This window comes from Salvelinus alpinus, chromosome 28, assembly GCF_045679555.1.
Source record: "Salvelinus alpinus chromosome 28, SLU_Salpinus.1, whole genome shotgun sequence".
NCBI classification, from domain to species: Eukaryota; Metazoa; Chordata; class Actinopteri; order Salmoniformes; family Salmonidae; genus Salvelinus; species Salvelinus alpinus.
The window spans coordinates 40,744,523-40,770,557 of record NC_092113.1 but is presented as its reverse complement, the minus strand read 5'-3'; the positions used below and the strand labels follow the sequence as shown (position 1 = coordinate 40,770,557).

Sequence of the window (26,035 nt, the reverse complement as noted above, 5' to 3'; positions counted from 1 at the left end):
GTTTTCCCATTAAAATTCAAATAAATAGCTTTTTTTTAGCAACAACAAAACAATATTTCTCAAGGAAGAATTTTGCTAAGATTGTGTGGGAGTGGTCAGAGCAGGGGGGGGCGGACTTAAAACTAGTGTTATTGGCAGACAGGTTTCGAACTTGCTTTGTTATTGGTCTACCAAGCCAAAACTCACGCCCATATGCAAAGAAGCTGATTAGAAGGTACTGTGAAGATTATATTTTCAACCAGTAACTATCAGGAAATAACACTGATAAAAACATATCTATATATTTTTTTATAATTTTTTAAAAATCAACAAACACAGTGTTTCATTAGCTCTTGTACAATATGATACAGAACACAGGGGGGGGGAAATAGAAGTTTGACTGTATTGGGCCTTTAAATTATGTTTTTAATTTATTTTAATTTAAAAAAATGTTCTTTCTATGGCCATGTCTGTCTTGATGAGTGTGTCTGTTTAATAGTTCACTGGCTCTGTGGCCTGTCTAACGATTCATGGCTGTTATAGTTGATGAAATAAACATACAAGATGCTTTAATATAGAACTTTATTGAAGATAAATAGATATGAATACGATAGATGGCTGATGCTCTGAGCCCACAGAGAGCTTCTGTGTTTTACTTCACTTATACAATAAACATTGTCATTACTAAACCTGATACCCATGTCTCAAACAGATGAGTTATCCTTCATACCCAATAATCATCAGCAGTAAAGGATAGATTTGATATATTGACTGGACATAATGACAGACCGAACAGCACTACATTGTGTTGATAGTGGGAATCCTCTGCTCTGTGAGAACAGGGTCATGTTCAGTAGAGACAAAACGTTTTGAAACGTTGTCCAATAAGAACTATGATTTATTTAATTTTTTCACCCGTTGCAAAACGTTTTGTTACGTTGTGCCCTACTGAACACCACCCAGGCTTCCCTGTGCTTCAGCTGTCCGCTCACCTCAGGGACACCTGTAGTCTGTCTCCAGCTGCACCCCCCCCACCCCTCCTCTCAGGGACACCTGTAGTGTGTCTCCAGCTGCACCCCCCCATAGAGACTCATAGGAGTGACCCCCCAGCTAAGCACGTTGCCCCTGGGAGAGGTGGTGTTCTCACAGGACATCTGTTCCCGGATCTCAGCCGAGTTCAAAACATAGTCCCACACGTTGACATCCGTCATCTGACCTAAGAAGGCGTCCGTGTCAGAGATCCCCAGGAAGCCGTCCTGGTCCTTCCCCAGGATGAAGACCCCTGCTGGGCTGACTGTGTATCCCCTCCGGAGGTACTGCTCCTCCCCCACCAGCCCGTTGATCCACAGCTCAGCCCCCCCCGAGTGGGACGACCAGGTGACACAGTAGTTGACCCAGTCACGGGAGTGGAAGTTGTGGGGCAGGTTGACAAACTCGTTGCCGATCCACAGACCCACCTGGATGGATCACATGACAAATAGAAATAAGACTTGATGACTTTTCCATTCCTCCCTCGCTTACTCCGCCCCGATTCCCTCCCTCCCTCCATGACTACCTCCCTGACTCCCCTCCCTCCCTCCATGACTACCTCCCTGACTCCCCTCCCTCCCTGACTCCCCTCCCTCCCTGACTCCCTGACTCCCTACCCTCCCTCCATGACTCCCTCCCTGACTCCCTCCCTGACTCCCTCTCTCCCTGACTCCCTCCCCTCCCTCCCTGACTCCCTCCATGACTCCCACCCACCTCATATCCCATGGTGATCATTAGTTCGTTATCGTTGCCCTGGCTGGAGTATGACAGGACAGTGTGTATCTCTCCAGGGCGCGTTCTCAGGTGCATGCAGGCGGTGAAGGAGTGCAGGTCCATGGAGTGAGCCAGGTGGGCCCGGGCATAGCTCTCTGTGTTCCTCTCTGGGAAGTGGAGCACCAGGGGAGACATCACTCTGGGTTCTATGAGGGACAGAAATGATAGGGTTAACATCTGACACAGAAGAAGGAATGCTAAATATCTACTGCATCACACAACAATTTTCAAAATATAAGTACTCCACATAGAAATAGTATAAATAGAAGTACTGTAAATATAATTACTCTAAATAGAAGTACTCTAAAGTGAAGTACTGTAAATAGAATTACTCTAAATAGAAGTACTGTAAATACAGTGAGGGAAAAAAGTATTTGATCCCCTGCTGATTTTGTACGTTTGCCCACTGACAAAGAAATGATCAGTCTATAATTTTAATGGTAGGTTTATTTGAACAGTGAGAGACAGAATAACAACAAAAAAATCCAGAAAAACGCATGTCAAAAACGTTATAAATTGATTTGCATTTTAATGAGGGAAATAAGTATTTGACCCCCTCTCAATCAGAAAGATTTCTGGCTCCCAGGTGTCTTTCATACAGGTAACGAGCTGAGATTAGGAGCACACTCTTAAAGGGAGTGCTCCTAATCTCAGTTTCTTACCTGTATAAAAGACACCTGTCCACAGAAGCAATCAATCAATCAGATTCCAAACTCTCCACCATGGCCAAGACCAAAGAGCTCTCCAAGGATGTCAGGGACAAGATTGTAGACCTACACAAGGCTGGAATGGGCTACAAGACCATTGCCAAGCAGCTTGGTGAGAAGGTGACAACAGTTGGTGCGATTATTCGCAAATGGAAGAAACACAAAAGAACTGTCAAACTCCCTTGGCCTAGGGCTCCATGCAAGATCTCACCTCGTGGAGTTGCAATGATCATGAGAATGGTGAGGAATCAGCCCAGAACTACACAGGAGGATCTTGTCAATGATCTCAAGGCAGCTGGGACCATAGTCACCAAGAAAACAATTGGTAACACACTACGCCGTGAAGGACTGAAATCCTGCAGCGCCCGCAAGGTCCCCCTGCTCAAGAAAGCACATATACATGCCCGTCTGAAGTTTGCCAATGAACATCTGAATGATTCAGAGGACAACTGGGTGAACGTGTTGTGGTCAGATGAGACCAAAATGGAGTTCTTTGGCATCAACTCAACTTGCCGTGTTTGGAGGAGGAGGAATGCTGCCTATGACCCCAAGAAACCATCCCCACCGTCAAACATGGCGGTGGAAACATTATGCTTTGGGGGTGTTTTTCTGCTAAGGGGACAGGACAACTTCACCGCATCAAAGGGACGATGGACGGGGCCATGTACCGTCAAATCTTGGGTGAAAACCTCCTTCCCTCAGCCAGGGTATTGAAAATGGGTCGTGGATGGGTATTCCAGCATGACAATGACCCAAAACACATGGCCAAGGCAACAAAGGAGTGGCTCAAGAAAAAGCACATTAAGGTCCTGGAGTGGCCTAGCCAGTCTCCAGACCTTAATCCCATAGAAAATCTGTGGAGGGAGCTGAAGGTTCGAGTTGCCAAACGTCAGCCTCGAAACATTAATGACTTGAAGAAGATCTGCAAAGAGGAGTGGGACAAAATCCCTCCTGAGATGTGTGCAAACCTGGTGGCCAACTACAAGAAACGTCTGACCTCTGTGATTGCCAACAAGGGTTTTTCCACCAAGTACTAAGTCATGTTTTGCAGAGGGGTCAAATACTTATTTCCCTCATTAAAATGCAAATCAATTTATAAAATTTTTGACATGCGTTTTTCTGGATTTTTTTGTTGATATTCTGTCTCTCACTGTTCAAATAAACCTACCATTAAAATTACAGACTGATAATTTCTTTGTCAGTGGGCAAACGTACAAAATCAGCAGGGGATCAAATACTTTTTTCCCACACTGTAGAAGTACTCTAAAGCGAAGTACTCCAAATATAATTACTCTAAAGCGAAGTACTCCAAATATAATTACTCTAAATAGAAGTACTGTAAATAGAAGTACTGTAAATAGAAGTACTGTAATATAAGTACTACTAGTGTAACTACTATTGTGACTACTAGTGTAACTACTGTTGTGACTACTAGTGTAACTACTATTGTGACTACTAGTGTAACTACTATTGTGACTACTAGTGTGACTACTATTGTGACTACTATTGTGACTACTAGTGTAACTACTATTGTGACTACTAGTGTAACTACTAGTGTGACTACTATTGTAACTACTATTGTAACTACTAGTGTAACTACTATTGTGACTACTAGTGTAACTACTAGTGTGACTACTAGTGTAACTACTATTGTGACTACTAGTGTAACTACTATTGTGACTACTAGTGTGACTACTATTGTGACTACTATTGTGACTACTAGTGTAACTACTAGTGTGACTACTAGTGTGACTACTATTGTGACTACTATTGTGACTACTAGTGTAACTACTATTGTGACTACTATTGTGACTACTATTGTGACTACTAGTGTAACTACTATTGTGACTACTAGTGTAACTACTATTGTAACTACTATTGTGACTACTATTGTAACTACTATTGTAACTACTATTGTAACTACTATTGTAACTACTATTGTGACTACTAGTGTAACTACTAGTGTGACTACTATTGTGACTACTATTGTAACTACTATTGTGACTACTAGTGTGACTACTATTGTGACTACTAGTGTAACTACTATTGTGACTACTAGTGTAACTACTATTGTGACTACTATTGTGACTACTATTGTAACTACTATTGTAACTACTATTGTAACTACTATTGTGACTACTAGTGTAACTACTATTGTGACTACTAGTGTGACTACTAGTGTGACTACTAGTGTAACTACTATTGTGACTACTAGTGTAACTACTATTGTGACTACTAGTGTAACTACTATTGTGACTACTATTGTGACTACTATTGTGACTACTATTGTGACTACTAGTGTAACTACTATTGTAACCAATTTTCCCTTTTTTTCGGCACTGAGCAAATGTCAGGTCTGCTGAGCGCAAACTTGAATGTTATGAAAATGTTGTGCAACTTCCAGCCAGCGTTTACTGTGAACACTGAGGCTGTACCCGCTTTAAGTTACAGTTTCAGACAGTGGTCAAGTTGGCTACCGTGGCTATTTGATCATAATTTAGGCCTATCAGAGTTGCCTACCATCAAAAACAATAGAGAAAATGAATCCCATAATATTTTAACATGGAAATAGCTGTTCTGTCACTGATTGGTGAAGTAGTTTAATAAGCTAAATGTAAAATACTGTTGATTTAACGGGTTAAAAAAAGGAACAGAAAGGAACGCAATAAACCAGTACTTTTTTGGGGGTTTGAACCAGTTCAGAACTTTATTTTGCTGGTCGGAACAGTGGAATGAAACTATAAACATAGTGTTTCTGTTCAGAACAAAAACGATTGGAAAATAATGTTGGTTCCAACCCCTGATTGTAATAACATTGTGATAACACGTTGGTGTTATTACATGTAATATATAAGAGCAACCTCGTAGAGTACGGTGTACTCCATACCTAACTACAGTACTCACCTTGTTTGGAAGGCCTTGCTTCCCCAATTGCACCTACATTAACAGAAACACAGAGTCAGTTCACCTAAACCTTCACTCATTGTTATACTTTTAAATGTCAATAAAGATATATCTCACTTGAATGTATGTGTTTTCCAAGAGAAGTAATCAGACCCTCGATCTTCAGAAGCTTTGATTCGATTTCATCTTGGCGACAGAACGCTGAGTGGAGAAAGAGAGAGAAAGAGAGAAAGAGAGAGTGAGAGAGAGGGAGTGAGGGAAAGAAAGAGAGAGAAAGAGAGAAAGAGAGTGAGAGAGAGGGAGTGAGGGAAAGAAAGAGAGAGAAAGAGAGAAAGAGAGTGAGAGAGAGGGAGTGAGGGAAAGAAAGAGAGATAAAGAGAGGGAGTGAGGGAAAGAAAGAGAGATAAAGAGAGGGAAAGAGAGGGAGTGAGGGAGAGAGGGAAAGAAAGAGAGATATAGAGAGTGAAAGAGAGGGAGAGAGGGAAAGAAAGAGAGAGAGAGTGAGAGAGAGAGAAAGCGAGGGAGAGATAGAGAGAGGGGAAGCGAGAGGGGGGAGAGACAGAGATAAAGAGGAAGCGAGAGGGGGGAGAGACAGAGATAGAGAGAAAGAGGAAGCGAGAGGGGGGAGAGACAGAGATAAAGAGGAAGCGAGAGGGGCGAGAGACAGAGATAGAGAGAAAGAGGAAGTGAACATGGTCAGGGAAAGGCCTTGAGGCTGATTCCTCTCAGATGGGTTCCATATGTTGAGCATCATAAAACATCTAAAAACATACTGTGAGATGAGCAGCATCTTAGAAATCCACTATATTAAAGACATATGTTGAGCATCAATATGAGATATATCTATCTGTATCTATTTGCCTGTTAAAGTTGATCCATTCCTTAACATTGATCTCAGTCTTTTCATGTCCCAAGGGTTACTCGGGAAACCAGAAAGATAGTAAGAAGAGCGAAGGCAAAATTACAGTCTGGCAACACAAGACTATCCATTCCCTAACACACACACACACACCAGGGCCTGTATACAGATGTAGGATCTCAATTTGATCACTCTTTTGTTGCTGAGAATTTTCCTGCTCAGCAGTAAATTCAAACTTGTAGTGTATTAAAGTTTTTAAAAGACTTCTAAATTTTGTAATTTCCAATTAGAAATTTCAGACAAGGTTTTCCCTAACAAAAAATGTATCAACCCCTATAAAATTTTTCATTAATTATAATCCACATAATAATTCACATATCCTGTTGCTGCAGGATAATTTTCCTGTTGTAGAAATTTGGCTCAAATTAAGATCCTACATCTGTAGATACAGTGCTACATTTTCAAATGGAGGCTACAGCCAAATTAGGACAACTAATTTATCCATTCCCTATCATATACAGCAGGACCAATATCTACATAGATATATAATAATATTTTCCCGTTTAGTTTATCTTTTTAATTCCCTAAGAGTAGGTTCTGTCTACGTACTGCCTTTCCCCAGGCGAGGCAGGAAGGAGGACTCGACCACGCGATCGTTGAGCGGTTGGGCCATGCGGTAATCATTCCACAAAGTCTTATTGTCCATGTCCATCAGAGTACTTTCCAACTTTCTGATCTGGATAGGGGGAGAGGATAGGAAAGAGAGTGTATGAATCAATTGATTCAATAATGAATCAATTAATTCAATAATGAATCAATGAATCAATGAATTAAATAATGAATCAATTAATCAATTAATTCAATAATGAATCAATTAATCAATTAATTAAATAATGAATCAATGAATCAATTAATTAAATAATGAGTCAATGAATCAATTAATTAAATAATGAATCAATGAATCAATCAATAAAAGGATGAATGAATAAATGGGTGAATCAGTAAATCTTTCACAGGGCTGTTTCGCTTTTTAGGGAGGCTAGGAGCAGAGAGTAAGAGTTCACGTCCATTGTTGAAAAATGTAAAGGTTTAATTTACACCTCAGCAGTTTTGTGAGACAGCAGGGAGAGCTGAACTAACCAATCAAGTAATCAATAAATCAATCAATCACAGGGCTGTTTGACCTCCTTTTCATTCACGGCTATAGGGACAAATTTCAACAACAAAAAAGGTGAGTTAAATTTCAAAGAAAATTGATGTGGAGAATCGAAAAGTTCATTTTACAAATCAGATGGTTTATGAGAGAGAGAGCAGGGTTACCTGGTTGTGAGAGAGGGTGATGGGTATAGTACCTGGTTGTGAGAGAGGGTGATGGGTATAGTACCTGGTTGTGAGAGAGGGTGATGGGTATAGTACCTGGTTGTGAGAGAGGGTGATGGGTATAGTACCTGGTTGTGAGAGAGGGTGATGGGTATAGTACCTGGTTGTGAGAGAGGGTGATGGGTATAGTACCTGGTTGTGAGAGAGGGTGATGGGTATAGTACCTGGTTGTGAGAGAGGGTGATGGGTATAGTACCTGGTTGTGAGAGAGGGTGATGGGTATAGTACCTGGTTGTGAGAGAGGGTGATGGGTATAGTACCTGGTTGTGAGAGAGGGTGATGGGTATAGTACCTGGTTGTGAGAGAGGGTGATGGGTATAGTACCTGGTTGTGAGAGAGGGTGATGGGTATAGTACCTGGTTGTGAGAGAGGGTGATGGGTATAGTACCTGGTTGTGAGAGAGGGTGATGGGTATAGTACCTGGTTGTGAGAGAGGGTGATGGGTATAGTACCTGGTTGTGAGAGAGGGTGATGGGTATAGTACCTGGTTGTGAGAGAGGGTGATGGGTATAGTACCTGGTTGTGAGAGAGGGTGATGGGTGTGTCAAACACGGTCCACAGGATGCTCTCGTAACAGGGAGGGGTGGTGAGAGAGCCCTGGTACCTGAAGAAATGGTTCAGGTTCTCAGGTAGCATGGAACGCACGTTGAGGGTGGATATGTTCATGGACTGGCCTGTACAACATCCCAACAGGTGAAACAGAAACTGAGCATCAATAATACTGTTATTAGATAGATTCAGTAATACTGTTATTAGTGTAGACAGATTCAGTAATACTGTTATTATTGTAGATACATTCAGTAATAATGTTATTAATGTATATAGATTCAGTAATACTGTTGTTAATATAGATACATTCAGTAATAATGTTATTAATGTATATAGATTCAGTAATAATGTTATTAATGTATATAGATTCAGTAATACTGTTGTTAATATAGATACATTCAGTAATAATGTTATTAATGTATATAGATTCAGTAATACTGTTGTTAATGTAGATACATTCAGTAATATTCCAAAGAAAACCCAAATCACCTGCGTACTTGACCTTTCCCAGGTTGCTGATGAAATCGCTGTAATAGGTGTTCTCAAAATGTCCGTCCTGTAACGGACAAAAACACAATCAAACCTACTGAACGGGTACGTGATGGATTCTGCATTCCTAGGCTACATGGTCTCCTTGCCAAAATGAGGCAAAACAACCACACCGGCTGAAAAAGAAACCCGGCCCGACAGCAACTAGACAACAACGAGAGAATGAGTTAGGTTGTTGATGAAATCGCCGCTAGTAGGTGTTCTCAAAAATGTCCATCAAACTAACTGGCTAAAGGTTCTATATCAAATAAAATGTCAAATAAAATGTTTTTTTTTGTCACGTGCTTCGTAAACAACAGGTGTAGACTAACAGTGAAATGCTTACGGACGGGCCCTTCCCAACAATGAGGAGATAGGAAAAAAATAAGAAATAGTCGAACATTTATAAATAATAACATGAAGAATAAATAGGAAAATAATTACACAAGGAATAAATACACAATGAGTAACGATAACTTGGCTACATACACAGGCTAACAGTACTGAGTCCATAGTGCAGGGATAGGAGGTCATTGACGTATATTTGTACATATAACTAGGGATAAAGTGACTAGGTAACAGGATATATATTAAACAGTAGCAGTGTATGTGGGTCAACTATTTAGCAGTCTTATAGATTGTGGGTCGAAGCTGTTTAGGGTCCTGTTGATTCCAGACTTGGCGCATCATTACCGGTTGCCGTGAGGTAGCAGAGAGAGCAGCCTATGACTTGGGTGGTCGGAGTCTTTGACCATTTTTAGGGCCTTCCTCTGACACCGCCTGGTATAGAGGTCCTGGATGGTACTGGGCCATACACACTACCCTCTGTAGCGCCTTGCGGTCGGGTGCCAAGCAGTTGCTATACCAGGCGGTGATGAAGCCAGTCAAGATGTTCTCAGTGGTGCAGCTGTAGAACTTTTTGAGGATCAGAGGGCCCGTGCCAAATCGTTTCAGCCTGCTGAGGGGGAAGAGGCATTGTCATGCCCTCTTCACGCCTGTGTTGGTCTGTGGACCACGATAGTTCCTCAGTAACGTGGACACAGAGGAACTTGAAGCTCTCGACCTGCTCCACAACAGCCCTGTAGATGTGGATGAGGGTGTACTCAGCCCTCCATCTCAGCCCTGTAGTCCACGATCAGCTCTTCTGTCTTGCTGACGTTGAGGGATAGATTGTTATCCTGGCACCACACTGCCAGGTCTCTGACTTCCTCCCTGTAGGCTGCCTCATCCTTGTCGGCGATCAGGCAAAACACTGTCATGTTGTCTGCAAACTTAATGATGGTGTTGTGCGTGGCCACGCATTCATTTTGGAAGAACAGAACTGGCAAAACAACCACATGTTGGCTGAAACAGAAACAGGCTGGCAACATGGTTACAGGAGAGATAAACAGACTGGCAACATGGCTACAGGTGAGATAAACAGACTGGTAACATGGTTACAGGAGAGATAAACAGACTGGCAACATGACTACAGGAGAGATAAACATACTGGCAACATGGTTACAGGAGAGATAAACAGACTGGCAACATGGCTACAGGAGAGATAAACAGACTGGCAACATGGTTACAGGAGAGATAAACAGACTGGCAACATGGTTACAGGAGAGATAAACAGACTGGCAACATGGTTACAGGAGAGATAAACAGACTGGTAACATGGTTACAGGTGAGATAAACAGGCTGGCAACATGGTTACAGGAGAGATAAACAGACTGGTAACATACTACAGGAGAGATAAACAGACTGGCAACATGGTTACAGGAAAGATAAACATACTGGTAACATGGTTACAGGTGAGATAAACAGACTGGCAACATACTACAGGAGAGATAAACAGACTGGCAACATGGTTACAGGAGAGATAAACAGACTGGCAACATACTACAGGAGAGATAAACAGACTGGCAACATGGCTACAGGAGAGATAAACAGACTGGCAACATGGCTACAGGAGAGATAAACAGACTGGCAACATGGCTACAGGAGAGATAAACAGACTGGCAACATGGCTACAGGAGAGATAAACAGACTGGCAACATGGTTACAGGAGAGATAAACAGACTGGTAACATACTACAGGTGAGATAAACAGACTGGTAACATACTACAGGAGAGATAAACAGACTGGCAACATGGTTACAGGAGAGATAAACAGACTGGCAACATGGTTACAGGAGAGATAAACAGACTGGTAACATGGTTACAGGAGAGATAAACAGACTGGCAACATACTACAGGTGAGATAAACAGACTGGTAACATACTACAGGAGAGATAAACAGACTGGTAACATACTACAGGAGAGATAAACAGACTGGTAACATACTACAGGAGAGATAAACAGACTGGCAACATACTACAGGAGAGATAAACAGACTGGCAACATACTACAGGAGAGATAAACAGACTGATAACATGGTTACAGGAGAGATAAACAGACTGGCAACATGGCTACAGGAGAGATAAACAGACTGGTAACATGGTTACAGGAGAGATAAACAGACTGGTAACATGGTTACAGGAGAGATAAACAGACTGGCATCACGACTACAGGTGAGATAAACAGACTGGCATCACGACTACAGGAGATGTAAACAAACTGGCATCACGACTACAGGAGAGATAAACAGACTGGCATCACGACTACAGGAGATGTAAACAAACTGGCATCACGACTACAGGAGAGATAAACAGACTGGCATCACGACTACAGGAGAGATAAACAGACTGGCATCACGACTACAGGTGAGATAAACAGACTGGCATCACGACTACAGGAGATGTAAACAAACTGGCATCACGACTACAGGAGAGATAAACAGACTGGCATCACGACTACAGGAGATGTAAACAAACTGGCATCACGACTACAGGAGAGATAAACAGACTGGCATCACGACTACAGGAGAGATAAACAGACTGGCATCACGACTACAGGAGATGTAAACAAACTGGCATCACGACTACAGCGGGTGAGAACCAAGAGATGATAGACATGTCCAGCTGTGTTTCATCACTGTGTGTGAGACTGAAACAATGACAGTTGGCTGTGGCGCAATAGGCACATCAGCAGTGGCTGGGGTCGGGCTGGTCTAGCGGGTTACTGCTGCTGCTTGCTGCACATATTTCCTACTTATCAGTACACTCCCATGTTAGTCTCTTCACATTCCATGTATCTCTCATCACCTTTCTTTAAATGTCTAAATGAAAACAAAAAATATGAAATATACTCTCCTTTAAAATTAAAATAAAAGGCAAAAAGGAGAGCTATTGGTGGGAGAAAACTCCAGCTGTATGTGTGACTAGAACATTGTCTCGGTAAGCAGGACGACCAGTACTAGGGCAATAGAACACCAGCACACACACAGACACACGCTACACAGCTGCAGTCCATTAGGTAGCTGGGAAGGATGCCTGTGCCCTGTGGCAGCGTTGCCAAAGCGATGACCTCTAACCCAACAGCAAAGTGTTGGAACTGACTGGCTAGCTGGCTGGCTGGTTGGCTGCCTGACTGGCTGAATTAATGGCTAACTGACTGGCTGGTTGACGGTTTGACTGACTGGCTGACTGACTGGTTGGCTGGCTGAATGAATGACTAACTGACTGGCTGACTGGCTGGCTGGTTGATGGTTTGACTGACTGGCTGACTGACTGGCTGGCTGGTTGGCTGGCTGAATGAATGACTAACTGACTAGCTGGCTGGCTGATTGCCTGACTGGCTGATTGGCTGAAGGTTTGACTGGCTGGCTGGCTGACTGGGTGACTGGCTGGCTGGCTGGCTGCCATTTGTTCCTATCTCTAGAAGCCAACTTTCCCTCAGCAGGCCAAACAGCACGCAATCGCCCAATCAATGGGCCCATTAACCTTGCAGGCAGGATGTCCAATACTATTATACTATCAAATGTTATGCCAGCGGGCACCGGGCCAGGGGGCACCGGGCCAGTTACCCACAAAGCTGTTCTATGTGTCATCTGTTCCGAGTTAATATACTGGAATACCACAAGAAGAAGGTAAAATACGAACAAGAAGATGAACAACCTGTCTTTAGATCTCACCTCGTAGAAGAAGGCTAGAACTGCCAGACCGTCAGGCTTGTCGCTGGCCTCTTGAAAGCTCTTGTACTTATCAGAGTTATAATGGACAACATGGAGCTGCAACACAGAGGACAAATTGTAAGTTGAAAGCTGCTCCAGTTGTCAAACACCAGGTTGGAAGTCACTTAATTTGTAAACATCCATATGTACAGCCGACTCAAACTAATCTGTACTTTTCTGTTCCTCTAGGGAACCAAGAGGATAACTTTAGTACAGGCCCTATGTTCCTCTAGGGAACCAAGAGGATAACTTTAGTACATAACCTTTGTTCCTCCGGGAACCAAGAGGATAACTTTAGTACATAACCTATGTTCCTCTATGGAACCAAGAGGATAACTTTAGTACAGGCCCTATGTTCCTCCGGGAACCAAGAGGATAACTTTAGTACATAACCTTTGTTCCTCCGGGAACCAAGAGGATAACTTTAGTACAAAACCTATGTTCCTCCGGGAACCAAGAGGATAACTTTAGTACAGGCCCTATGTTCCTCCGGGAACCAAGAGGATAACTTTAGTACATAACCTTTGTTCCTCCGGGAACCAAGAGGATAACTTTAGTACAAAACCTATGTTCCTCCGGGAACCAAGAGGATAAATTTAGTACAGGCCCTATGTTCCTCCGGGAACCAAGAGGATAACTTTAGTACATAACCTATGTTCCTCCAGGAACCAAGAGGATAACTTTAGTACATAACCTATGTTCCTCCAGGAAGCAAGAGGATAACTTTAGTACATAACCTATGTTCCTCCAGGAAGCAAGAGGATAACTTTAGTACATAACCTATGTTCCTCCAGGAAGCAAGAGGATAACTTTAGTACATAACCTATGTTCCTCCAGGAACCAAGAGGATAACTTTAGTACATAACCTATGTTCCTCCAGGAAGCAAGAGGATAACTTTAGTACATAACCTATGTTCCTCCAGGAACCAAGAGGATAACTTTAGTACATAACCTATGTTCCTCCAGGAACCAAGAGGATAACTTTAGTACATAACCTATGTTCCTCCAGGAACCAAGAGGATAACTTTAGTACATAACCTATGTTCCTCCAGGAACCAAGAGGATAACTTTAGTACATAACCTATGTTCCTCCAGGAAGCAAGAGGATAACTTTAGTACATAACCTATGTTCCTCCAGGAACCAAGAGGATAACTTTAGTACAGGCCCTATGTTCCTCCGGGAACCAAGAGGATAACTTTAGTACATAACCTATGTTCCTCCAGGAACCAAGAGGATTAAGTAAATAATCCATACAACAGTCATCCATACAAATAGTCCAGCAGAGTATATATTATAGTATATATTACTAGCATATATCTATCTATCTATATATATATATCCAGTACCAGTCAAAAGTTTGGACACACCTACGCATTCAAGGGTTTTTCTTTATTTTTACTATTTTCTACATTGTAGAATAATAGTAAAGACATCAAAACGATTAAATAACACATATGGAATCATGTAGTAACCAAAAAAGTGTTAAAGAAAACTAAATATATTTTATATTTTAGATTCTTCAAAGTAGACACCCTTTGCCTTGATGACAGCTTTGCACACTCTTGGCATTCTCTCAACCAGCTTCACCTGGAATACTTTTCCAACAGTCTTGAGGGAGTTCCCACATATGCTGAGCACTTGTTGGCTGCTTTTCCTTCACTCTGCGGTCCAACTCATCCCAAACCATCTCAATTAGGTTGAGGTCGGGTGATTGTGGAGGCCAGGTCGTCTGATGCAGCACTCCATCACAGATTTCCACCGGTCTAATGTCCATTGCTCATGTTTCATGGCCCAAGCAATTATCTTCTTCTTACTGGTGTTCTTTAGTAGTGGTTTCTTTGCAGCAATTCGATGATGAAGGCCTGATTCACGCAGTCTCCTCTGAACAGTTGATGTTGAGATGTGTCTGTTACTTGAACTCTGTGAAGCATTTATTTGGGCTGCTATCTGAGGTGCAGTTAACTGTAATGAACTTATCCTTGGCGGTCCTCATGAGAGCTAGTTTCATCATTGTGCTTGATGGTTTTTGCGACTGCACTTGAAGAAACTTTAAAAGTTCTTTAAAAAACATATTTTCATAGTTTTGATGTCTTCACTGTTATTGTACAATGTAGAAAATAGTACAAATAAAGAAAAACCCTTGAATGAGTAGGTGTGTAGAAACTTTTGACTGGTACTGTATACAAATATAAATATATATTGAACATTTGCATTGCTGGATTGTTTTATGGATAATAAAATGTAGTATTGACATCCTTCAGAAACTGAAAGAGGGATGTGTTGTTTCGGGGTAGTGCAGCTGTTTCAGCCTACAATATTTATACAGCAATTCAGCTTCCAGCTGCGAATGACCTTCAACATCAATATCAAATAAATTAATATTTGAATACATTCGCTATGCTAGACTTGTGACTGTTGTATGGCTATAATGGAGATGCACTGTTGAGTTAGAGGTACCCCGGTCTCAGAACTGTTTGTGCTATATCAGGTCAACTCCTTTTGATGTTGCCATGACGAGGAGTGGCAATGAGTGTCATGATGGTACAAAGGCTGCTGTTAAGGCCTTAGTTCCACTATGGTCAAGTCAAGCCCACCTCTATTTGCTCTGTTGTTTTGAATCGTTCAGAAACATATTTTTTGGGGGGGAGGGGGGGGGGGGTTAATGTATCTGTAACACTAGCCTACCTCTGCCATGTATCTGATGCCGTCCAGGGTGTGCTCTGCCCCGCTCTCCTCCAGGTCCCAGCCGCCCCAGTGGAGGTGCATCTGGACGGCCGTGTAGCCCCCAGGGAGACCCTTGGTAATCACCATGCTGGGAGGGAGGACGATTTCAACTGCCCACAACACAAGACATTTTAATATTTACAATAATATTAAAATATATGCCAATTAATTAATTAATTAATTAATATATGCCATTTAATGAATTAATTAATTAATTAAATACATTCCATTTAACAGATGCTTTTATCCAAGTAAACTTAGTTCCCATTGAGATTAGGCTAAAGGGACCAATACTAACTAATTTAGATACAATGTTTAAGATGTTATTGTTGAAAAAATATGTTTCAATGGTATTGAATGTTCATTGTTCGTTCACTATAACAAAACAGTAAAATCTAAAACTGTTATAAACTTCACCGGGTATATGAAGTTGGTTTCATTTTTTTTTGTACATTATTTCCGTTTTTTTGGGGTGGTGGGTGGGGGGGTACACCATCTCACACTACTTTTTACCTGAGTGTCCGTTGTTTTTCATGAGGAAGTTACCCTTCTGAGCATCGTATCCAGTGAGCTCGAGCTGCAGCATGCGGGGGTTGTGACGCACGCTCCGCCGTTGGATGTCGATCGGGGACTGTCTCCGGCCGCCGCACGCGGGATACTCCTCCGCCCAGTGCACCTGGTCCAGGGCCCCTTCTGAAGAAGGAGAAACGGAACGGACGGATGATAACGACGACGATGAACAATACAACAAGGTGAACTTGGCCCAATGTCTAAAACTGGCTGCCCAAGCCTCCAACTATAGTCCAAGTAGACATTCCCACAGAGGCCAGTTTGTTCACGCAGAGGAGAGAAGGAACCAACGGAAACACTGCTGTATAAAGTTCCTCTGTTTCTCCCTCTACCTTCACAGCACCTTGATGTAACCACAAAACCTCTAAAGCCAAATGTCTGAGTGATGGTTTGTAAGAGAGGTATTACAGTAAACTGTACGTCTGTCACGAACCAAATGGCTGTCTGAAAGGGCTCAGACATTACACACTATGATAATGAACACAAATGATATCGTTCCTAGCTGTAATCATATACGTCTACAGTATACACTGGGGATCTAATCGTCATGTTACCTGTTTGTCATCAGGAACGGTAGATCTTTATGATTTAAACAGCAATTATAAACTGGGTGGTTCCAGCCCTGAATGTTGATTGGTTGACAGCCGTGGTATATGAGACCGTATACCACCGACATGACAAAACATGTATTTTTACTGCTTTAATTACGTTGGTAGCCAGTTTATAACAGCAATAAGGCACCTCGGGGGTATGTGATATATGGCCAATATACCAGGGCTAAGGGCCGTGTCCAGGCACTCCGCGTTGCGTCTTGCCTAAGGACAGCCCTTAGCTGTGGTATATTGACCATATACCACACACATTGCATACTTTCATCAGTTTTATCACGTCTAAAACTACAACTATTTCTATTCACTTAAAACATCATAGAGTTGATCATCTCTACAAATAAGACATGAAAAATAAATTGAAATATCTGAGAATGAGTTCAAAGACTTTGTGTTTTTTTTTTCTGGGGGTTTGGAGTCCCCCAAAAAAACCACAAAAAAACCCACAATAGATAACGAAAAGGATATAGGTCATCAATTAATCCATACCTGTGTATGTCCAATGTATTCCATCTATCCCAGCAGAGGCAAAGCTTACCAACATGAAATTAACCAAAAGACTGAAGCACTCCATTTCAATGGAAATCCTCTTGACACACACATACACACGTCCCTCACTTCTCTCTCTCTCTCTCTCTCTCTCTCCAACTGCGACTGAAAGGAGGTATTGAAACTTCTGTGAAACCAACGCCCCAGGCTAACTGCTCCCCTTTGCTCAACACAGTGTTACACAAGAGCACCAACCTCTGGTTGACTATTGATTACTTGAGCTTTTACTAAAATGTTTTTAAAAACGAAATGGTAACAGCACACTTCCCCAAGTGTGACTCTTTGTGTACAAATATTGGTGTAGGCTCATGGCTCTTTTGCTTGGGAGGCATTGAGACTTTTATGGAATGAAATGTCATGAAATGCTCTTTACTTTTTAGTTTTGAATGTTTTTTGCTCCCTTCGTTGTCCAGTTGTTAAATTCTTGTTGTAAATTGTACTTAATGTAAATAATATTGTTTCTTTTAAAACGGAGGATTAATTTGGATGCGTCATGACCATCGTGATCAAGGGAATGTGGTCCACAAGCACATCTGGTTCTGGTTAACATTTGTCTCATAATCTAAACAGACCAGTTTATTTATTTAGTCTATTTTATTGATTAATGTGTTGAGATAATATTGTAGACACATTTTACATTGATAGGTTACTTTTATTGTTATGGTTATAATGGCAAATGTGTCAAGATGTGGGCTTATAGGGAAAATAGGTGGACATTAAACTTTTAACACTAACAGTCAACACTAAGAAACAATTCATTTATATTGATCTCTAATAATGTTATAAATTCACTTTGAATTTGTAGACAAAATTATGAAATATTTGACAGGTGCTTCACCGAGTATTTTGAGATGCAAACTCGCCCTTGACTATAATAATGTATTAGAAAATATTGTTCAATTTCCCACAACATATTTTTTTCACTGCCTGGCTTAGTGATGAGGAAAGCCAAGCCCGCTATCATCACTTCAACAGAAACATCCTGCAAGTACAGTCATGTTGACATCTGTCACTATAATGTGTGCCAGAGGGGATGTTACCCTGTCAGAGAGTGTCGGAGTCCCAAATGGCACCCTATTCCCTACTTAGTGCACTACTTTTGACCAGGACCCATAGCAATGTAGTGCGCTATATAGAGAATAGTTTGGCATTTGGGATTGAGCAATGAGTCTCATCTAACAGATGTTTCACCCATCAGCGCATTAGAACAACCTTCAGACGGGTCTGAATACAGAGAGAGTGGGATAACAGGTATAATTTGCTGGGAGCACCACCTGTTACAACATGCTCCTGACCAGGCCCTACTGCCTCAAAGAAAATCAAATAACCACAAGCCTCCTCTGTGTGCGTGCGTGCGTGTGTGTGTGTGTGCTTTTTTTCTTTACTTTTTCTTGTCATCCCTCAAGGGTATTTAAGTTCACACTCTTTATACATTATACAGTGCATTCGGAAAGTATTCAGACCCCTTGACTTTTGACACATTTTGTTAAGCTACAGCCATATTCTAAAATTTATTAAATAGTTTTTCCCCCCTCATCAATCTACACACAATACCCCATAATGACATCACAATACGCCATCATGACATCACAATACCCCATAATGACATCACAATACCCCATAATGATGAAGCAAAAACAGGTTTTTAGAAATGCTTGCAAATAATAAAAAATCTAATACTGAAATATCACATTTACATTGACCCTTTACTCAGTACTTTGTAGAACGAGGTTTGGCAGCGATGACAGCCTCAAGTCTTATTGGGTATGAAGCTACATGCTTGGCACACCTGTATTTGGGGAGTTTCTCCCATTCTTCTCTGCAGATCCTCTCAAGCTCTGTCAGGTTGGATGGGGAGTGTCGCTGCACAGCTATTTTCAGGTCTCTCCAGAGATGTTCGATTGTGTTCGTCCGGGCTCTGGATGGGCCACTCAAGGACATAGAGACTTGTCCCGAAGCCAATCCTGTGTTGTCTTGGCTGTGTGATTAGGGTCGTTGTCCTGTTGGAAGGTGAACCTTCACCCCAGTCTGAGGTCCTGAGCAGGTTTACATCAAGGGTCTCTCTGTACTTTGCTCTGTTAATTTTTCCCTCGATCCTGACTAGTCTTCCAGTCCCTGCCGTTGAAAAACATCCCCACAGCATGATGCTGCCACCACCATGCTTCACCGTAGGGATGGTGCCAGGTTTCTTCCAGACGTGACACTTGGCATTCAGGCCAAAGAGTTCAATCTTGGTTTCATCAGACCAGAGAATGTTGTTTCTCATGATCTGAGAGTCTTTTAGGTGCCTTTTGGCAAACTCCAAGGCCCTTCTCCCCCAATTGCTCAGTTTGGCCGGGCGGCCTGCTCTAGGAAGAGTCTTGGTCGTTCCAAACCTCTTCCGTTTTAGAATGATGGAGGCCACTTTGTTCTTGGGGACCTTCAATGCTGTAGATATTTTTTGGTACCCTTCCCCAGATCTGTGCCTCGACACATCTCTGTCTCGGAGCTCTATGGACAATTACTTTGACCTCATTGCTTGGTTTTTTCTCTGACATGTGGGACCTTATATAGACAGGTGTGTGCCTTTCCAAATCATGTCCAATCAATTAAATTTACCACAGGTGGACTCCAATCCAAAGTTGTAGAAACATCTCAAGGACGATCAATGGAAACAGGATGCACCTGAGCTCAATTTCGAGTCTCATAGCAAAGGGTCTGAACACTTAATAAACTTGCAAACATTTCTAGGAATCTGTTTTCACTTTGTCATTATGGGGAATTGTGTGTAGATGGATGAGGGAAAGGAATTATTGAATCAATTTTAGAATAAGGCTGTAACGTAACAAAATGTGTAAAAAGGGAAGGGGTCTGAATACTTTCCGAATGCACTGTATATACAAAAGTATGTGGACACCCATTCAAATGAGTGGATTTGGCTATTTCAGCCACACCCGTTGCTGACAGGTGTATAAAATCAAGAACAGAGCCATGCAATCTCCATTGACAAACATTGGCAGTAGAATGGCCTTACTGAAGAGCTCAGAGACTTTCAATGTGACCATCATAGGATGCCACCTTTCCAACAAGTGAGTTCATCATATTTCTGCCCTGCTAGAGCCGACCCGGAAGTGATAGGCCACACAAACTCACAGAACGGGACCTCCGAGTGCTGAAGCGCATAAAAATCACCTGTCCTCGGTTGCAACACTCACTACCGAGTTCCAAACTGCCCCTGGAAGCAACGTCAGCACAAGATTCATGAAATGGGTTTCCATGACCGAGCAGCCACACACAATGCCTCAGATCACCATGCGCAAGGCCATGCGTTGCCAGCAGTGGTGTAAAGCTCTCCACCATTGGACTCTGGAGCAGTGGAAACTTGTTCTCTGGAGTGATGAATCACACTTCACCATTTGGCTGAAATAGCTGAATCCACTCATTTGAAGGCGTGCCTACATACTTTTGACGGCTTCTAAAGTTTGTCATTTCCACTTTGACATTTCAGACTTCATTAACCCTTAAGAAAAATGAATCAACTCCTAAAAAAAATTCCCAAAAATGTTATAATCCACATAACAATTTACATTCCCTGTTGCTGCAGGACTATTTTCCTGCTGTGTCAAACTGGCTCAAATTAAGATCCTACATCTGTAGATTATTCTCAGTTTGCTTGTTGAATTCACCAATTGTTGGATAAATGGTGTGATTGTGACGTAATTGTGACGTAACCTATGTACAGAATAATATTTTAGTCACATTGAAGTGAGTCCTGGTCAAGTTCTTTAACCGACAAGGCAAAACAAAAGATATTATGGATTAGGATCATAACACAGCACCCGATGTCACAGGAAAAGGGCCCCAAAAAAAGATCATCAAGGACATCAACCACCCGAGCCACTGCCTGTTCACCCCGCTACCATCCAGAAGGCGAGGTCAGTACAGGTGCATCAAAGCTGGGACCGAGAGATTGAAAAAACAGCTCCTATCTCAAGGCCATCAGACTGCTAAACAGAGAAGCTGCTTGACTACATTGAGACCCAATCACTGGACACGTTAATAAATGGATCACTAGTCACTTTATACAATGCCACTCTAAATAATGCCACTTTAATAATGTTTACATATCTTACATTACTCATATCACATGTACTATATACTGTATTTTATACCATCTATTGCACCTTGCCTCGGCCATCACTCATCCATATACAGTTGAAGTCGGAAGTTTACATACACTTAGGTTGGAGTCATTAAAACTCATTTTTCAACCACTCCACAAATTTCTTGTTAACAAACTATAGTTTTGGCAAGTCGGTTAGGACATCTACTTTGTGCATGACACAAGTAATTTGTCCAACAATTGTTTACAGACAGATTATTTAACTTATGATTCAGTGTATCACAATTCCAGTGGGTCAGAAGTGTACATACACTAAGTTGACTGTGCCTTTAAACAGCTTGGAAAATTCCAGAAAATTATATCATGGCTTGAGAAGCTTCTGATAGGCTAATTGACATCATTTGAGTCAATTGGAGGTTTACCTGTGGATGTATTTCAAGGCCAACCTTCAAACTCAGTGCCTCTTTGCTTGACATCATGGGAAAATCAAAAGAAATCAACCAAGACCTCATAAAAAATTTTTTAGACCACAAGTCTGGTTCATCCTTGGTGAGCAATTTCCAAACGCCTGAAGGTACCACGTTCATCTGTACAAACATAAGTACGCAAGTATAAACACCATGGGACCACGCAGCCATCATACCGCTCAGGAAGGAGACGCGTTCTGTCTCCTAGAGATGAACGTACTTTGGTGAAAAGTGCAAATCAATCCCAGAACAACATCAAAGGATCTTGTGAAGATGCTGGAGGAAACAGGTACAAAAGTATCTATATCCACATTAAAACGAGTCCTATATCGACATAACCTGAAAGGCTACTCAGCAAGGAAGAAGCCACCGCTCGAAAACCGCCATAAAAAAGCCAGACTACAGTTTGCAACTGCACATGGGAACAAAGATCGTACTTTTTGGAGAAATGTCCTCTGGTCTGATGAAACAAAACTAGAACTGTTTGGCCATAATGACCATCGTTATGTTTGGAGGAAAAAGGGGGAGGCTCGCTAGCCAAAGTACACCAACCTAACCATGAAGCACAGGGGTGGCAGCATCATGCTGTGGGGGTGCTTTGCTGCAGGAGGGACTGGTGCACTTCACAAAATAGATGGAAAATTATATGGATATATTGAAGCAACATCTCAAGACATCAGTCAGGAAGTTAAAGCTTGGTTGCAAATGGGTCTTCCAAATGGACAATGACCTCAAGCATACTTCCAAAGTTGTGGCAAAATGGCTTAAGGACAACAAAGTCAAGATATTGGAGTGGCCATCACAAAGCCCTGACCTCAAGCCTATAGAAAATGTGTGGGCAGAACTGAAAAAGCGTTTGCGAGCAAGGAGGCCTACAAACCTGACTCAGTTACACCAGCTCTGTCATGAGGAATGGGCCAAAATTCACCCAACTTATTGTGGGAAGCTTGTGGAAGGCTACCTGAAACGTTTGACCCAAGTTAAACAATTTAAAGGCAATGCTACCAAATACTAATTGAGTGTATGTAAACTTCTGACCCACTGGGAATGTGATGAAAGAAATAAAAGCTGAAATAAATAATTCTCTCTACTATTATTCTGACATTTCACATTCTTAAAATAAAAAGTGGTGATCCTAACTGACCTAAAACAGGGAATTATTACTTGGATTAAATGTCAGGAATTTTAAATGTATTTGGCTAAGGTGTATGTAAACTTCTGACTTCAACTGTACTTTACATGCAAATATTCTCTTTCACCCCTTTAGATGTGTGTGTATTAGGTAGTTGTTGGGGAATTGTTAGATATTACTGCACAGTCGTGAACTAGAAGCACAAACATTTCGCTACGCTCGCATTAACACCTGCTAACCAAGTGTATGTGACGAATACAATTTGATTTGGAATGTAGCGGAAAACTACAGTACTTGCACAGAGTTTCTAAACCCAGAGGTTCAACATCACAAGACTTCCGGGAACACTTACGAAACAGACCAGTTGTTAATTTTCTCGAAATCTAAAGGCACAACCTAGATTCGAGCCAATGTCTTTTTCGTCAAAATCAACTTTATATCGCAAGGAGTGACTCTGATTTTACTGCCTGTACATGCGCAGACACGATGACGTTCAGAAAGTGAACCTGAGTTTTGCTAGCCAACGTCGCCGTGACATCGCCTACAAGTGTGATCGGGGATTTCTATTGGAGAAGCAGTTTTAGCCTATCTTCATACTGTGTTGTCTTTGGTACTACCCTTGATATATACATTTGCACAGAATGTTGGCACCCCCCACTGGCCATATATTGCAGTCCAGCTCTATGGACTTGTCAGTATCTACACACGGTGCTAAACCGCAGAGGCGTTCCAGAGCAGAGACTGTGTGTAGTTACAGACCGGTTGTGCCCTAAAGATGGCGCTGTCGATCTATTAGGCAATACACATTAGTTATCCTAACCAGTAGTTTTTTATTTCAAAAGGATAGTCAGTTAAGAACAAATTGTTATTTACAATGACAGCCTGAGAACAGTTAACTGCCTTGTTCAGGGGCAGAACAACAGATTTTTACCTTGTCAGCTCGGCGATTCGATCCAGCAACCTTTCGGTTACTGGCCCAACGCTCTAACCACTAGGATACCTGCCACCCCTTCAAGTATGCTTGATTAAAGTATGCTTCAATCACATGTACTGTACATGTCATTGTGCATAAAATCGCAATGCTGTTAGCTAGATTGAATACTTTGTCTTTGGTCTACATTTAGTTGCCAAGTTGGCAAGACTGAATGAATAGAGACCAGGTTATTACCGTCCACCTCCAGCATTAAACGCTGTTGATATCTCATTAGTTTGTGGTGAAAACATCTCTCAGTCATCGTATCTATCTCATCCCTAATTAACAAGTGAGATATTTCACGTTATGACCCAAACCCTTTTTCCCCCCCTCCAACCTTCGGCCTAATACATTCAACCTGGCATTGGTTCAAAGAGCCATCAACACACTGTAATGGACACTGTTGTGAGTAGAAGGCCTTGCATTAAGATGGTGTGTAAATGCCCCCCTACCCCCCCAGCCCTTCTGCTCCAATAGGTCCCAGTCATAAGTTAATGAATGAAGTGGGTCGATAGGCATCAACCAGACAGAGAGAAAAACCCATCCTCTATCTATGGGGATACAGCCGTTTCAATGTCAGCCAAATGTGCCCGATCACTCCCAAGACCAACACAATGGATTAAGTCATAGTATGACCCAGCATTCCAAATGGGCCACTATTCCCTACATAGTGCCCTACTTTTGACCAGAGGCCCACCACAATCGGGAATAGGATCCTAGGACGTATGCGTGGACAAAAATGCAGTAGCGTCTTTACCCACCTCCCCTCCCTCAGTCTCTGGTTGTCCTCAAGGGTACAAAACGGTTTACTGTCCGTTTTCATCAGCATAAACAGACCTAGGACAGTGTCCCAAAAATGCCCTGGTCAAAAGTAGTGCACTATATAGAAAATGGGGTGTCATTTGGGACGAGATACTACACTTCCTCAACAGCCTCCAAGCCATCATCATGCTTGGTCATTGTGACTGTTGGCTATAGGTTAAAAAGTCAACTATACTATATAGCTGAAGGAAAATTAAATTTCAATATGATCCCTTTATTTGTCAATTGTACACAAGGTGCAACCGAAATGTGACTTCCGCTCTATCCCAAACCCTCTGAAAACACACACAGGTTGGAGAGGGGACTGGCACAGTGGGATGTCCGTAGAGCAGCTGTTGTGATAGGTTAAGGTTAAGTGCATTGCTTAAGGGCACAACAGCAGACAGGCAATGACATCTAGGATTTGATACTAGCAACCCTATGGTTGACAGCTCAATTCTCACCTGATTTTTTTTTCTCCCCGTCAGACGCAGGATTTAAACTGGCAACCCTCTAGGTTTCGAGACTAACTGCTCGGCCATCTAAAACAGAACTGATACATATAACCATAGCCTTTTCCTTCCACAAGGACAGGGATGGGTCTTTCTAGCTTGGTCCCAGATCTACAGAAAACTCGTATGACGTGACAACCCACAGGAAGTTGGTGGCAACTTAATTGTTGAGGACGGGCTCGTGGTAATGGATGCAGCGGAATGGTATCAAATACACGGTTCCCAGCCATTATGCCTTCTTCCCCTCAGCAGCCTCCACTGCAATGACCCTAGGAGTTGGCAAAACAGCACAAACAGATCTGGCACCAGGCTAGAATAGGGTCTATCCTCAGGCCTTTGTTGTTGTTGTTGTTATTAAACAAATAATCCATTGTTTGTTGACCCCATAATAAATAAGGGAAACTGAACTGCAACATCAAGAGCACAATGTAGGGACTGTATGTTTTGGTTAGGGCCTTAAAGGAGAAGGACTGACTGATCCCCCATGGCAAATGACACCACATACAGTGTTAGACTGCCCACAGAGGACCACATCCACCAAGCCAGAGACAAAAACTATTCTGTGTGTCTTGTGACAAAACAAAAAAAACCTTCCTCTTTTTCCTTCACATAACATGTCTAATCGATCACAATTAGAGACGACAGCAATGATCAATAAATCAACTTACCAACCATCCTCCCTCTTCAATCAGTGACTTCTGCAACAGCTACTTGACCTCTGGAAAGGTCAATTAAACAATAATCACTCGTGGTCGAGAGCAGTTCTCCCCCTAAACACAGCAGCACTTTGTCTGC

The 26,035-nt window shown here is 42.1% G+C and overlaps 1 protein-coding gene across 1 annotated transcript; it reads right to left on the bottom strand.

The window, feature by feature from the left end:
- Positions 1 to 544: 544 nt before the first annotated feature.
- On the bottom strand, positions 545 to 17,362 carry LOC139557886 (carbonic anhydrase 6-like). Its single transcript, XM_071373172.1, has 11 exons — positions 17,194 to 17,362; positions 16,040 to 16,219; positions 15,488 to 15,636; positions 12,763 to 12,858; positions 8,671 to 8,737; positions 8,149 to 8,306; positions 6,862 to 6,988; positions 5,511 to 5,594; positions 5,394 to 5,426; positions 1,723 to 1,928; positions 545 to 1,436 (listed from the first exon to the last, which is right to left on the bottom strand). Exons 1-11 carry the CDS (start codon positions 17,276 to 17,278, stop codon positions 1,023 to 1,025), a joined length of 1,599 nt encoding a protein of 532 aa, XP_071229273.1. The 5' UTR covers positions 17,279 to 17,362; the 3' UTR covers positions 545 to 1,022.
- Positions 17,363 to 26,035: the final 8,673 nt, after the last annotated feature.